Source organism: Phyllobates terribilis, unplaced genomic scaffold (assembly GCF_046119375.1).
Source record: "Phyllobates terribilis strain yellow unplaced genomic scaffold, ASM4611937v1 Scaffold_1__5_contigs__length_1240528914, whole genome shotgun sequence".
NCBI lineage: Eukaryota > Metazoa > Chordata > Amphibia > Anura > Dendrobatidae > Phyllobates > Phyllobates terribilis.
Window position 1 is genome coordinate 459,260,358 of NW_027362761.1, and position 14,376 is coordinate 459,274,733.

Below are 14,376 nucleotides of genomic sequence, written 5' to 3' on the forward strand. Positions count from 1 at the left end.
TGGGTGTCCTCCGTCCTGGTCTGGCGCCTCCCTTCTTCTTTCGATGCTGTCCTCCTTTTGTGCTTGGTGTGGATGACGTGTCCCTATGTCATCCACACAAGGTCCCTGGCATTGCGTACTTCTCTGCCCTGATTAGAGCACAGTAAAGTACTGCAGTGCGCATGTGCCAGAGCTCTTTAACCTTTCCCGGCATATGCGCACTGCAGTGAAGTACGCCTGTGCAGAAGCATATTGTCGGGGACCCTGTGTGGATGACATAGGGACGCATCACCCACACCAAGCACAGAAGGAGGACGGCATCGAAAGAAGAGAGGAGGCACCGGATCAGGACAGCGACGCCCATCGGACCCAACCGCCCCAAAAGTGAGTATAATAAAAGTTGTTTTTCTTGTCTTGTACATGGGGTTGGGGGCATATATACAGCTTTACAGAATGCGGTGTATGAGGGCTGAAAGGAGGTGGCCTTATCTCATATTTGTCAAACCTGGTGACAGGTTCCCTTTAAAGTGCAACTCTCAGCAAATTCTAGGCTAATTACCAATGATGAGCGAGCATGCTCGTTACTCGAGATTTATGAGCATGCTCAGGTGTTTTCCGTGTATCTTCGGCGTTATCAGGTGTTATGTTTGAGTCACTCCGTGCTCATGATTTGCGACTGTTTGACAGCTTTAATACATGTGAGTAATGCCTGTTTCTCAGGCATTCCTCACATCTATTAAAGCTGTCAAACAGTCGCAAATCATGCACACGGAGTGACTAAAACATAACACCTGATAACGCCGAAGATACTCGGCCAGCACCCGAGCATGCTCTTCGAAAGGGGTAACAGAACATACTCGCTCATCACTACTAATTACTATTAGTAAAATGGACCGCTATCACACCAAGCCTGCTGGTTTCTCAAATGCAAGTTTCCAAAATTCTCTCAACATTAAAGGTTATCAATATGAACACCACATGAAATAACAAAACTGCTGTATGACAGTGGGCTCTACATGAATATTTGCTACAAAGACAACTGCTATGATACACATTTGCCAGATTTTCTAAATTCTAACTCAGGAGGCTATGGATAAAGGCACGCATATGAGCTGCTGAGTATTTCTGAAAATAAATCCCCTTTTGGGCAGGACATACTCAGTTCCTCCACTTGAATACGAGTCTAGATGCAGGAGCTGAGTCTGATGAAGTGTCTCAGTATCACAATGATGTGTACCTTGTAAAGGCTGGTACGGCACCTAGGAGGCTTGCCAACTACTTAGGGAGTCAGTGAGGTCTCCTCTTTTTTTCCGGGAACATTCCAGTCTTTCCAGAGAGTATGCACTAACACTATTTTTGGTTGTCGATGCCTTTCACAGACTGCCCCTTGCATTCACCCTATCCTTTATGTTACTATCTTCCTTCACTTGGACCAGGAGGTTTGAAAGGTGCAACTCTAGCTGATAGCTGCAGAGCACTGAAGAGGTCGTCATTATGACAACTTATCCTATACTGGTCAGTAACATGCAGAATTTTAGAGCAAAAAAAGTGAAATTGACTGTGACTACATTGCTTATAGCATACAAACCAAAACATCCGCACTGAATTTTTTTTGTTTGTATTTTTTTAGTATAACTGCAATTGATTTATCCACAACATCAGCATCAATCCCATTCAATCCTGTCATGATATATCCCTTTATATATAACTATTTGAATTCAAAATATTTTAACTTTTCTAGCCATGACAATAGTTTGGCTTGTGAGCACATGCCGTACTATCTAAAGAAAAAGTCAAAATATACAGCATATCCAAAGATATAAAACAGAAAATAAAATATAGCTTACCAGGATGACTTTGGGCTTTTTCTACCAATGTAACATTGAATAATTCAACAAAAAGGGACTCAGATCTCTCCGGATCATTGTCATTTAATATGGGAAGAAAGATGTTGACTTCACTAATATTTGCTGTGAAGAGGACGCTCCCAGAGATGGGCCAGTAGTCTTTCCATCGAGTGGCTCTTGCAATATTTGTAGGGAAAAATGAAAGTGTTTCAGAGTCCATCATAGTTTGATAGGTAACCATGACCGATCCCATCAGTCCACTTAATCGTTTAATTGTTAGAGAAATATTTTGATTTTTTTCCTCAACTTTTATGGGTCGATTAAGTTCAGAAAATATAAAAAGACCGTATGGGTCATCATTAGCAAAAATGGTAAGTGAGGCATTGGTAAAATTCCCCAGTCTTCCACTGGAAACGTGAGTGATTATAATGGAAAAATCTTTATCCAATTCTGGTACATCATCAGGAGACACCAATACATTTATATTTGCATCCAATTGTCCAATTTGAAAAGTTACATTGCCAGATTTAAAAGCCAAATCTCCATATGGGTCATAATCTATTTTCCAGAACAAAAGCACTAATGACAAGGCGCCGTGATGACGTAAAACCTATAAAAGTAAGATAGTTAAAATGAGTTGTCTTTAAAGGCTACTGACACAGTAGAAATGTAAAAATATATTTTCACATATGTTAGTGGTTACCTTTAGTTAATAAAATTGTAATAAGTTTCAGTCTGCAACCTTCATTCCTTCATTTATTTTCAGGCCCTATGATATGCAGTTTGCTCCAAGTTTCATATTTTTCTCTTGTGGAACTTTCTCTCCAGTAACATAGCCTGGATGTGAGGTCTGTATGTATCCAGAGTACTGTTATCTCCATATATGAGCACAGCTTCTATCCTGCACTTATTTCCTTATCTGTAGCCTGTTTTCTCTGCACTCACTGAGACTACACATGCTTTCTTCCCTGCCCATACTGTTGAGATATGTGCATAAACACCCCCACTTCCTTGCTGCCATCTTCAATACTGAGAGAAGGTAGGCAAGGAGAAGAGAGGGACATTGTTATGAAATGTAAATTCACAACCGCCAGATAAATATCCAGAATGAATAACCTCAGTTCTTTTCTGACAGATTTGTTAAATGCTTGCAAAGCACTCAGGTAGATATAAGTCTCACAGACAAAATTTTAGAACATGTTTGGTTAAGTCTATTTAAAAGCTGTTTAAAGGGGTTGTTTGCTCCTTTTATATTGATGGCCTATCCTTAGGATATCTGGCACCCCTGTCAATCAACTGTTCTTGATGCCGACGGCATCCAGATGTGTTCAGCTGTTGAGTGGAAAAGCACAGCTCCATGAACTTTATAGTGGCCACAACAAGGTACTGCATATCCACCCCTTTTCATTTGAATAGGGATGAATGTGTGCAGTACCTGGCCGCGGCCACTATACAATTGACAGAGCTGTGCAGCTCCGCAACTGATCACATCTGGCCACCGCCGGCACCGGGAACAGCTGACAGGGACTTGACATATGATGTACAAGTACATCATATGTCAGTAATGGGTTAAGTAATTGAATTGTGAGACTCAACAATATGTTAAAATTCAGCAAACTGTACTCGAAATGCATTAAAATACAGTTATGAGGCATGTGTCTGACATGGTGTAGAGGTGCCAATCCAGGAGGTGAAAATCTGTTATTTTTATTTTACACTGGGGAATAGAGTACCCCCGAAAGGGATTGTCCAACTAGTGGGCAAACCCTTTAATAAGTGACTGTACCTCTGTATCACCCTCCACAGGATGAAATGTAAATGACATTTTAGAGACAGATTTATAGCTTTTGATGCCATTTGAAATGTTACTTGTAACATTGACATTGAAAAAAGCATCAAATAGAACAAAGTTAAGGGATAAAACCATCAAAAAGCTAAAACATGATTACCACCTATCCACAGAATAGGAAATAAATGTCTAATCCTGGGGACCACGCCATAGCGGCGGGATGCACCATCAATTACTAGAAGGGGTTTCGAGCCTCCCATTCCTCCCCTCTTGGAATATTTAATTACCATATGACTGACGGAAATAGCCAAGCGGAGTAGTCGGTTATATCTTTCAGTCCCATAGACATTGAATAGAGTGGTGGGGCGGCCTCGGGATACTGTGTGGTTTGACAAGATGTGGCCCTCAGCAATGAAACACTTATTCTGTGGATAGGCGATCAATGATTTTAGTTATATAATTCACGTAGGACTGAACAGTCTGAACTTGCCTGAAATGAAACAGCGTTGTATCCAGATTCGGGTTCAGTTGTGTTCAGGAACAACGAATCACGTCTGAATTCAAAGACACCATGGGCATCATCAGAGTCTTCAATGGTCACAATTATGTGGGAGGCAATACCCAGACTAGCTGTTCAAGTGACAACCAACAAAACAGTGAGTACAGTACAGCAAAAATGAATCTTCTAACTAAGTTATAAAACTAGTAATATGATTAAAAAATGTACTACGTAGTTTCTTCACTTTAGAAAAAAATAAGTAAAATGAGTATTTAAAAAAACATTTACAACTCGATGATAAAATTACAATTTGATGTATGATTACAATAGCTAAATAAATGTCACCAAAAGCCTCACTTGTCCATGGAATAAGTGATAATTGTTGATCTAGGGGGTCCGAACACTGCTAGCTCCCTTACTGATCCCAAAAACGGGGCTCTAGAAAGGCTCCATCTGAGACAAAAGGTGGCCGGAGATGAGCACCACTGCTCCATTTATTCCCTATAGGTCTGCTAGAGATAGCCAATGTCACGCTGGCGGGTGTGGACCCACTGTGCCAGGCCAGGCTTATCATGGAGGGGTGTGACTAAGTGGCTACTTGGTCTTCACTAGAGCCTCTGATGGTGAGGTTAGGCTTGATCTGCAGGTAGCCACCAGGTACTAGTCCAGGGCAGTCCCCGGTACTGCAAGAGCTGACCCCAAGGGTCAGGAATGCAGGTACGGACTCAGAGTAGCAGGCAGGACAGGATCTGAATTATGGACACTGGTGTTGTTCTGAAGGACTGGGTTCTGGTACTGGTGCAGGTTTTGACAGGATGGGTTCAAGATCAGGTCTGGGTATAGGCTGTATGGGTTTGGGTACAAGTTAGCAGGACGGATTCAGGAGCATGGGATAGTCTCAGGTGCAGGGTCATAGAACCCATTCAGGATTAGGTACAAAGGACTGACTTTGGTACAGGGTGACAGGAAGGGTAAAGAAAAAGGGACCTAACAATGAACTAGTAGGCTACAAAATACTATACTAAAGTTGCTATAGGCTGGGAACATTTCCAGAATACACAAGCTGCCCCACTAAGAAGCGGGTAGCGCACGTGCCATAAGCACGTTGTCAGGAGACCTGTGCACCTAGGAGCTGCAGCAGCAAGAGAAGCCGCCAAGAGGCCGTGGTGGTGAGCTTGTCGGCGTCTCTGCCGAGGGGAGGAAGGGGAAGCATGCCGGGATGCTGGAGTTACAGCCGAGTACAGCGCTAAGCTTTTTCTGGCAGTCCCTTAATCAATGAATGGAGCCGTGGTGTGGCCAGCGCCCCACCATTCAGATAGGACAATTCAATGCCATGTTCTTTGGATAAGCTGGGATACCAGCAATTGGACTCGCAGTTCATAACTTCTAAAGATGGGAATAATCCTTTAAGATCAACCAAAATTTGGAGTTATTTCTCATAATATGAGCTTTCTTTATTTCTGGAGGCCTCTGTTAAGAGGATCACTGATGATAGAGGCAATACCACTTGTTTCTCCAAAACTGACACTGCAATTGTATGAATAGATATCACTGTTTAAAATATACATACTAGGATAGGATTTGCTGTTAATCACTAAGGTCTATACAGTCCAAGCAATGCTGATCGCTACAAGATGATTAGCCATATGATTACATAACTTCCTCTAAGCAGCCATAAAAATAGGAAGAACCCGAACTGTGATCCAAAGTGAGATAAAAAAACAAAGGAGAAAAACTGTCCATGAAAGCTAATTTGTAAGTGATGTGAGGTTTACTAATGTACACTCAGGGTTAATTATGTCAACTTATAGATAAAGTTATGCCATGAAATTACATAGAGAGAAAAGAGTGAGAGAGAAGTGCTTACCCCTCTGGTGGAAGGCTGGAAGGAACAGTTCATTGTCACCATCACCACTAGCAAACGCATCGTCCCTAAAGAGTTCAGCCACTTCAGGAAGAGACACACAGAAGACACGTATACATATATACACATATAAGAGATAGACAGGAGACTGATAGCACAATTACTGCCAAGTAGAGCAAAGGAAGAAGGTTTACAATAAAGAATAACTAAACTTTCATTTTTTTAACAATTTTGCCCATCATGTAAAGTTATGAAACATTGAAAATCCCTTTTTTTAGTGGATTTGTCTTCATTCCTGTAAAAAAATGCAAATGGCTTCCAAACCATGGCTTTTCCCCAGTCTATTCCCCTGCCATCAGCTGCAATGATATCAGAACATACTCATTTAGAGTACAGATGATGGCAGTGATGGGTCAACCTTTCTCCTCTTCTGAGTGTTGTCCTTATCATACGATCTCCTGCAGCAGCTTATCACCAGCCTTAGTGAGACACCTGTGCTGAGCTGAGTGTTTCACTGCCATCATCTGTACTCCGAATGAGTACATATTGATATAAATGCAGCTAAAGGCAGGTGAACCAACTTGGGAAAAGCAGGAGTCTGGAAGCCAGTTACATGCAATTTTTTATAGGAGTGAATACAAATCCCCTAATAACGTGATTTCAATATTTTATACCTTTCGATGCCGGACAAAATGATATAAAAAAAATATATATATATATATATATTACTGTTTAAATGACAGGTTTCAACAGTAGCGTAAGCGTAAGGTTACTGTAGAATTATCTTACAAAATGTTTCAGCTATACTGGGTATAGGTGGTAAACGTATGATCACTTGGGTTCCATCTACGGGGACCACCACCAATCACAATAAACATTCCTTGACTTTTGGACTGATCGAAATAGCCAAAAACAACAACTTTGCTATGTGTCTTAATTTTCCAATCACTTGGTTTCTATAGCTACTATGAAGACTATGAGGCTCCATGATAACAAAAGCTAAATAAGTTCTGTATACTGTATTACTAAAATCTCAGACCAATATCAGACTACACAAAGTTTGTTGTCTGTTACCATGGAGACACACATTCTGCTTGAGAGGTATAACAAAGAAAATGGTATGAAATTCTCAATTAAGATTGCAAAGTTGCTTCATATTTCATTCTATATGCATTGAGAAAATAAAAAAAGGAAAATGGAAATAACTTTTAAATATTGCTTGCTTTAGTAAAAAACCTAAGCGAGAACCTTGCCATGCACAAACAAAATGCCCACAATTGTAAAAATGTAATTAATAAACATGAGCAAATGAACTCACAGGACCCTTGTCCAGCGGCCACATCAGTATTCCGTGGCCAACGGACGGGATCCCTGAGATCTGCCCCCTACCTCCCAGCATCCCTGGCTCCTCCTTTGATTAGCCAGCCTGGTACAATGTCATCATTGCGATGTGATGTGCATATGACATTGTGCAAGGTTGGCTAATCAAAAAGAGGAGCCTGTGATGTTGGGAGGTAGGGGAAAGTTCTCAGGGATCCCGGCAGCTGTGGAATACTGATATGGCCTCCGAACCAGGGTGCTTTGACTCTATCAGATCATCTTTGGTAATTAAGTGAGAGCATGAAAATAAGCCCAGATTTATCAGTTTTCACAATAATTGAAAAGCAAAACTGAAATATCACAAAATGTTTGCACACCTTGTAGTTTTCACACCAGTCCTGGGCACTTTTTTAAAAGAGGGCGAAGCTTAACTGGGGCAGGGAGGTACGTGGCCAAACGTGGCTGAAAAATTCACAATATCGTAAGCTACAAAGATGATGAAGTACAATCCTTGCATTGGAGCATGATGTTATGTGCTACGCAGAGAGACCCAGTAAGACTGGCACCAAACCAGCAAAGATGCAGCCACAGATGCACTTGGCGCAAGCTGCCCAGCTAGGCAAGCCCTTGAGGGCCAGGAATACTCTTCACCCAGCTCCCAGTAAATGGAAGGGAAAATTTGGCAGAGCCCTTCCCAGGCCCACTGTCGCCGGACAGCTGGCGTCCGGTCACGTGGTCGGTGCCTAGTCAAGAACTAGGTGAGTACCTCTGCAAGAACCCCAGGAAGTGAAGCCAGAAGAGAAAATGAGAAAACCCCTGAAAAGATAGCAGCACTACTGCTAGCACCACACAGCACATAAGAACTACAATAAACAGCAAAAGACTGAGCAGGGAACAGGGCTAAATAGCCCGCCTAAAAATCAGGTGTTGGATACCTCCCAATCATCCCCAGACAACCACTCCCTGCTAGCCTGCACAGCAGAATGGACACAATCCCACCATTGCCTAGTGCCAGACACAGCAGTGTCCTGCGTTACCTGGCAACCAGGGGAAAACAGCGTCCCTTAGCCCCCGGGCAAAGAAATCAGTGAGAGACACGGCGTCCCACGTCCTCACACATCCTACAACACCAGAACACGAGGCTCCTTAAGATTGGGACGGTTTCCCTGCACACATAGTAGCTCTGCCTCTAGGGTCAGGACAATGGCGACCGGAGTTGCATAGCACCGGACCACATTCATTCCCAGTTGGGAGCACAAAACCAAGATTCCTAACACATGGCAGCTAAAAGGTACTCCAAAGCCATTAAGTGGTGCATACCTTTTAATTAGGCTTAGCTTACTCCAACGCACACACTTAAAGGGAATCTGTCAGCAGGTTTTTGCTACCCCATCTGAGAGCAGCATGATGTAGGCAAAGAGACACTGAATCCCATGATGTATCACTTAGATTACTGGGTGCAGTAGTTAAGACACAATCAGAGCTTTTAGATTTAGCAATGCAGCAGAGCTGAGGAATCTGCCCCCACCCACACCAGGCTCTGTATCTAAAATGACTATAGACAGTGAGCTACCTATGACAGAAGGGGACGGAGTCTGACTTGGGCTCACGCACTGCTGTGTCCGAGCACTGATAAGCTCCCGGTGCTAAAACAATCATAGCAAGTACACAACAGGTATGAGCTTGATAAGAGAAGCATCATTGAAATCTGTGTTTTAACCCCTACAGCATGCTGTCTTCAGATTACATAGCAAAAATCTGCTGACAGATTCCCTTTAATCAAGGCTGGTGTACAAAACTCCAATTTGATGAAGTTGGGCTTAAGTGTCAGTGTATCAGACAAGTGAATAGGGGAGTCTTTCTCACACTTACCACTTGCATCAGCATTCCAAAGTTCAACTTTAAAAGATTTGGCCAGTTCAGGTACAGAATTATCAGTGATGTTAACATAAATGAATTTATATCGCTCTCCGGGCAGGAATTCCAAAGAATCTGCTGTTTCCTTTAGGTATAAAAAATAGTAAAAAATATGTATGAGCTTGTTATCCCACCATGGACCAGGCATGCAGTATATGTCCCTCTACACGAGTCACCTGATAGTCCTGTGGGCTGAGAGCAGTCATTGGAGAACTCCTATATTCAACTCTTATATGTCCCAAAAGTCCTTGGGCTCGAACCACCAGCAGCTTAACTTGTCCAATTTCTTCTTTTATTTTTATAGTAGGAACAGATTTTGCAGGAATAGTCATGTTATCACCTGGTTTTGGAGGAGGCTCAATGGAGAACTGAAGTAGTCCTGCATAAAACATATTTATTATAAAGATGTTATTGCAAAAGTCACTATGCAATATCAAGGACATTAATATGGCCTATATTCCCTATAAATCTATCTGCCTACTTTAAAGGGATTATCAGGTCATCAATATCTGTTCGGTGGGGTCCGACACCCAGCACCTCCGCTGAACAGCTGTTACTAGATCCGGAGGTTGGCCAGATGTCAACATTCAACATTGCGCTGTGAGCTCTGCTCACTGTGTAGTGGCAGCTGGAAAGGACTACCACTGCAGTACCCGTCACCGGACACCACATACTGAATGGAGCTCTGCAGTGAATATAACTTGACAAACCATTTAAACTGTGATTTTGATTGACAGACTCAATTTAGGAAAAAAAAATATTCAGTATTGTCAGGGGCACCATATTGTGAAACAGTCAATGAAGCCGGGTACATTCACCCAGATTTAGTGCGCAAGCGCGGGGAGCTGCTCGACATGGGATTTTAGAGCAGATTCCCGTGACGTCGGCGCACCCTGGAATATCAATCAGAGTGTGTTTGTCACAATTCCCACTTACCATAAGGGTGATCACTTGCATTAATTGTAATATCTTCTGATTTCATATTAGGATCTATACTGGCTCCACTGGTGGGAGTGGACCCAGCTTTCCCGTCAGCAGATATGGCATGTGTCAGAGTTACTTGGAAATGTTCCATAAGTTCTGGGATATCATCATCTAGAACATCCAGATTTAACACCTGTTACAAATAAATTGCAAATGAATAATAATCGTATACATCTACTATTACAGGGTGATAAAATAAATTGTACTGTATGCACAATCATGTGGGAAGGTGGGGCTACCAAAGGCCCTGCAGGCCATGCTTTTTATCATGCATGGCCCTCTGAAGAGTCAAATTCCAGGCCAGTGCCACAGATTTGTTTTCTTTAAAAGTAGCACTCCGCTATCTCTTTAAAAAATGGTTAGTAAGGGAAACCCCTGTCATAGCTGCATTAGTATCCCAGATGACAAATCTATTGGGAATCAAGTTAGTGGAGGCTGGCAGGCATAAAGAGAGAAATGCAAAAAAGCTTTCTCCAAAGCGGAGGAGCTTAAATTTGTTTTTATTATACCAAAGAACATATAGAAAAGATGTTACTGCCTATCCGATATAATGCATGCTGCAGCCTGGAAGAGCTCAGGGGCACACTTGGCATCTTTGAACTCATTCGACATAGTGCCTATGTAGCCTGAAGGATATGTATGACATTATGGGGTATCAGAGTGGTAGCTGATTCATTATGACGGATGGGAAGTGTTGCACCCGCAAGATGGCGCTCCCAGTCACTCTCAGTCCTTTTCTTTCTTGTTTTAGTAATTTCTTCTTTCACTCATGAATTCATGAATTTACTTTTTTAGTGCTCTTTTCTTCTAGGTGCTTAATAAATCTGTAATATCTTTCAAATTTATTGTACTTATCAAGTTTATGTATTATAACATGGGAGCCTCGTATAATAGTGCTAATTTACTTGGATGCGACCAGGACTGTAAATGTGTGTTCTTGTGCCCATCACCCGTACCCTTATTGCTGAAAATAAAAATAAAAATATCTTTAAAAAAGAAAGGATGCAAGCAATACTTAGAACATCCCTTCAGTATATACAGGGTGGTCCAAAAGTAGGTGGCCAGAAAATAATAACATTTATTTTGATTTATATATCAAATTATAATACAAAAGCCCTTAAATTTTATCAACGCAGGTGCTCAAACTGTTTTCCATTACAATTTCCACAAGTCTCTTTGGGTATTAATTTCTTGAAATTCATCTCTTATGTAATTTTTCAAATCACTGACATTTTTTGGTTTTCGACTATAAACTTTGTCCTTGAGTACTCCCCAAAAGAAAAAATCCATTGGGGTCAAGTCTGGTGAACGTGCCGGCCAATCAAGTGGGCCTCTTCGGCCAATCCATTTATTAGGAAATGTTTCATCAAGATACTCGTGGACTACTCTTGAATAATGTGGAAATAAAGGTCATTTGAATTACGCTGTTGCTGTAACTGGGGAACAACTTGATTCATTAGAATTTCGAGATACTTATCTCCTGTGACTGTTCCATCAAAAACTATTGGTCCTAAAACACCAAAACTTGAAATACCACCCCAAACATTGACACCAGGCTCATTTAGTTGTTGCTCTAATGTTAAATGCATGTTCTCATTATACCAGTAAATACAATTATGTCTGTTAATATGGCCGGATAATTTGAAAGAAGCTTCATCACTCCACATAATGTTATCTAAAATTACTGGATTTTCTTCAATTTCGTTAAGCATAATCTCACTAAATTGCAGCCGCCAGTCTGGATCATCCTCCAATAAACCATGAATTAGACGTGGACGATAAGCTTTCCACCCAATAGATTTCAGGATTCGCATGATAGAAGCTCGTGAAATTCCCAATTCCAAAGAGGCTCTTCTGGTGGACTTTTTTGGACTCTGAACAAATGTTTCAGCAACAAGTTGTTTATTATCTTCTGTACAGACTGTGTTGGGTCGACCAGTTTTTGGAGCATTAAGGATTGAGCCAGTGGCATTGAATTTGTCACAAATGCGGTAAATGGTTTGTCTCTTTGGGGCTTGAGTACCAAATGTTTCAACCCAATTTGCTCTAACGGTTTCAGCATTTTGAGATTTCCAATACTCTGTTAAAATCCATTTTCTTTGATCTGTATTTAAATTATTTACCATTATGTGTTATCTGAATTATCTGAAAAGAAAACAGATTTGGGGGAGATCTATCTGTGAAAACTAGATCTGTGAAACTGGCTCAGTTGCCCTTAGCAACCAATCAGATTCCACCTTTCATTTTCCAAAGACTCTGTGAGAAATGAAAAGTGGAATCTGATTGGTTGCTAAGGGCAACTGAGCCAGTTTCACTTTACACCATGTTTGATAAATCTCCGCCTTTATAACCTTATTACACTTTCTGTCCACCTACTTTTGGACAACCCTGTATAATTAACAACTACACAACTGGTCATCCACTTTGATCACAGCTGAAATAATTGAAAGTGTAACGTACATACATACATATATATAGTAACGTAGGTTGAATAAACACCTAGGTCCATCAAGTTCAATTGTACATTTTGTATATATTATTATTACCTTTGATCTCTGAGATGGAAGAAAGGTGATATTTCCACTGCTTGTAGTAAAATCGACTACTGGCTGATCAGTGCCTCCAGGGTCAGTCTGACTAATGCTATAGAAGAGATACACCGTGTCCAGTGCTCCTCGCGTGCGTTCCACAACACATGAGATGATAGATCCTTCTTCTGAAGACTAAAAACACAAGAATCCAACATTTACCACTTTTGCTATTATGATTAACCCCTTTACAACCCAACGTGGTTTGCATGTTAATGACCAGGCCAATTTTTACAATTCTGACCACTGTCACCTTATGAGGTAATTACTCTGGAACACTTCAACGGATCCCCCTGATTCTGAGACTGTTTTTTCATGACATAATGTACTTCATGATTGTGGTAAAATTTCTTCAATATCACTTTGTGAAAAAAATGGAAATTTGGTGAAAATTTTGAAAATTTAGCAATTTTCAAAATTTGAATTTTTATGCCCATAAATCAGAGCGATATGTCACACAAAATAGTTAATAAATAACATTTCCCACATGTCTACTTTACATCAGCACAATTTTGGAACCAAAATTTTTTTTTATTGGGGAGCTATAAGGGTTAAAAGTTGACCAGCGATTTCTCATTTTTCCAACAAAATTTACAAAACCATTTTTTTAGGGACCACATCATATTTGAAGCCACTTTGAGGGGTCTTTATGACAGAAAATACCCAAAAGTGACACCATTCTAAAAACTGCACCCCTCAAGGTACTCAAAACCACATTCAAGAACTTTATTAACCCTTCAGGTGCTTCACAGGAATTTATGGAATGTGGAAGAAAAAAATTAACATTTAACTTTTTTCACAAAAATGTTACTTTAGACCCAATTTTTTTTATTTTCGCAGGGGTAACAGGAAAAAATGGACCCCAAAATTTGTTGTGCAATTTCCCCTGGGCATGCAGATATCCCATATGTGGGGAAAAACTACTGTTTGGGCGCACGGCAGGGTTCGGAAGGGAAGGAGAACCATTTGACTTTTTGAATGTAAAATTTGCTTGAATAATTAGCGGACGCCATGTTGCATTTGGGGAGCCCCTGATGTGCCTAAACAGTGGAAACCCCCCACAAGTGACACCATTTTGGAAACTAGACCCCTCAGGGAACTTATCTAGATGTGTGGTGAGCACCTTGAACCCCCAAGTCCTTTACAGAAGTTTATAACATGGAACCGTGAAAATAAAAAAATCTAACTTTTTCCACAAAAATGATGTTTTAGCCCCAATTCTTTTCTTTTCACAAAGGTAAGAGGAGAAAATGGACCCCAAAAACTTTTGTGCAATTTCTCCTGAGTACACCAATACCCCATATGTGGGGAAAATACAGTGTTTGGGCGCACGGCAGAGTTCAGAAGGGAAGGAGCAATGTGTGACTTTTTGAACGCAAAATCGGCTGGAATCGAGAGCGGACGCCTTGTCGCGTTTGGAGAGCCCCTGATGTTCCTAAATAGTGGAAACCCCCCACAATTGACTCCATTTTGGAAACTACACCCCTCAAGGATTTTATCAAGGGGTATAGTGAACATTTTGAACCCAGAGGTACGACACAGAATTTGATAACATTAGGTCATCATATTGAATAAGTTGTCATTAGTCT

General features: G+C 41.0%; 1 protein-coding gene across 4 annotated transcripts in view; it reads right to left on the bottom strand.

Annotated features, from left to right (window-relative positions):
* Positions 1-14,376, bottom strand: part of ADGRV1 (adhesion G protein-coupled receptor V1) — a 627,077-nt gene that overhangs the window by 443,014 nt on the left and 169,687 nt on the right. For all 4 annotated transcript variants that reach the window (XR_012320105.1, XM_073678624.1, XM_073678616.1 and 1 more), the window contains 7 exons: positions 12,746-12,922; positions 10,152-10,332; positions 9,392-9,594; positions 9,171-9,300; positions 5,982-6,062; positions 4,106-4,245; positions 1,827-2,436 (listed from right to left, as the gene is read on the bottom strand). Coding sequence is in view for 3 of the 4 variants with exons in the window: in XM_073678624.1 (XP_073534725.1) it covers positions 1,827-2,436; positions 4,106-4,245; positions 5,982-6,062; positions 9,171-9,300; positions 9,392-9,594; positions 10,152-10,332; positions 12,746-12,922 (1,522 nt within the window). In the remaining variant the exon portion in view is untranslated. The remainder of the gene's footprint in view (positions 1-1,826; positions 2,437-4,105; positions 4,246-5,981; positions 6,063-9,170; positions 9,301-9,391; positions 9,595-10,151; positions 10,333-12,745; positions 12,923-14,376) is intronic.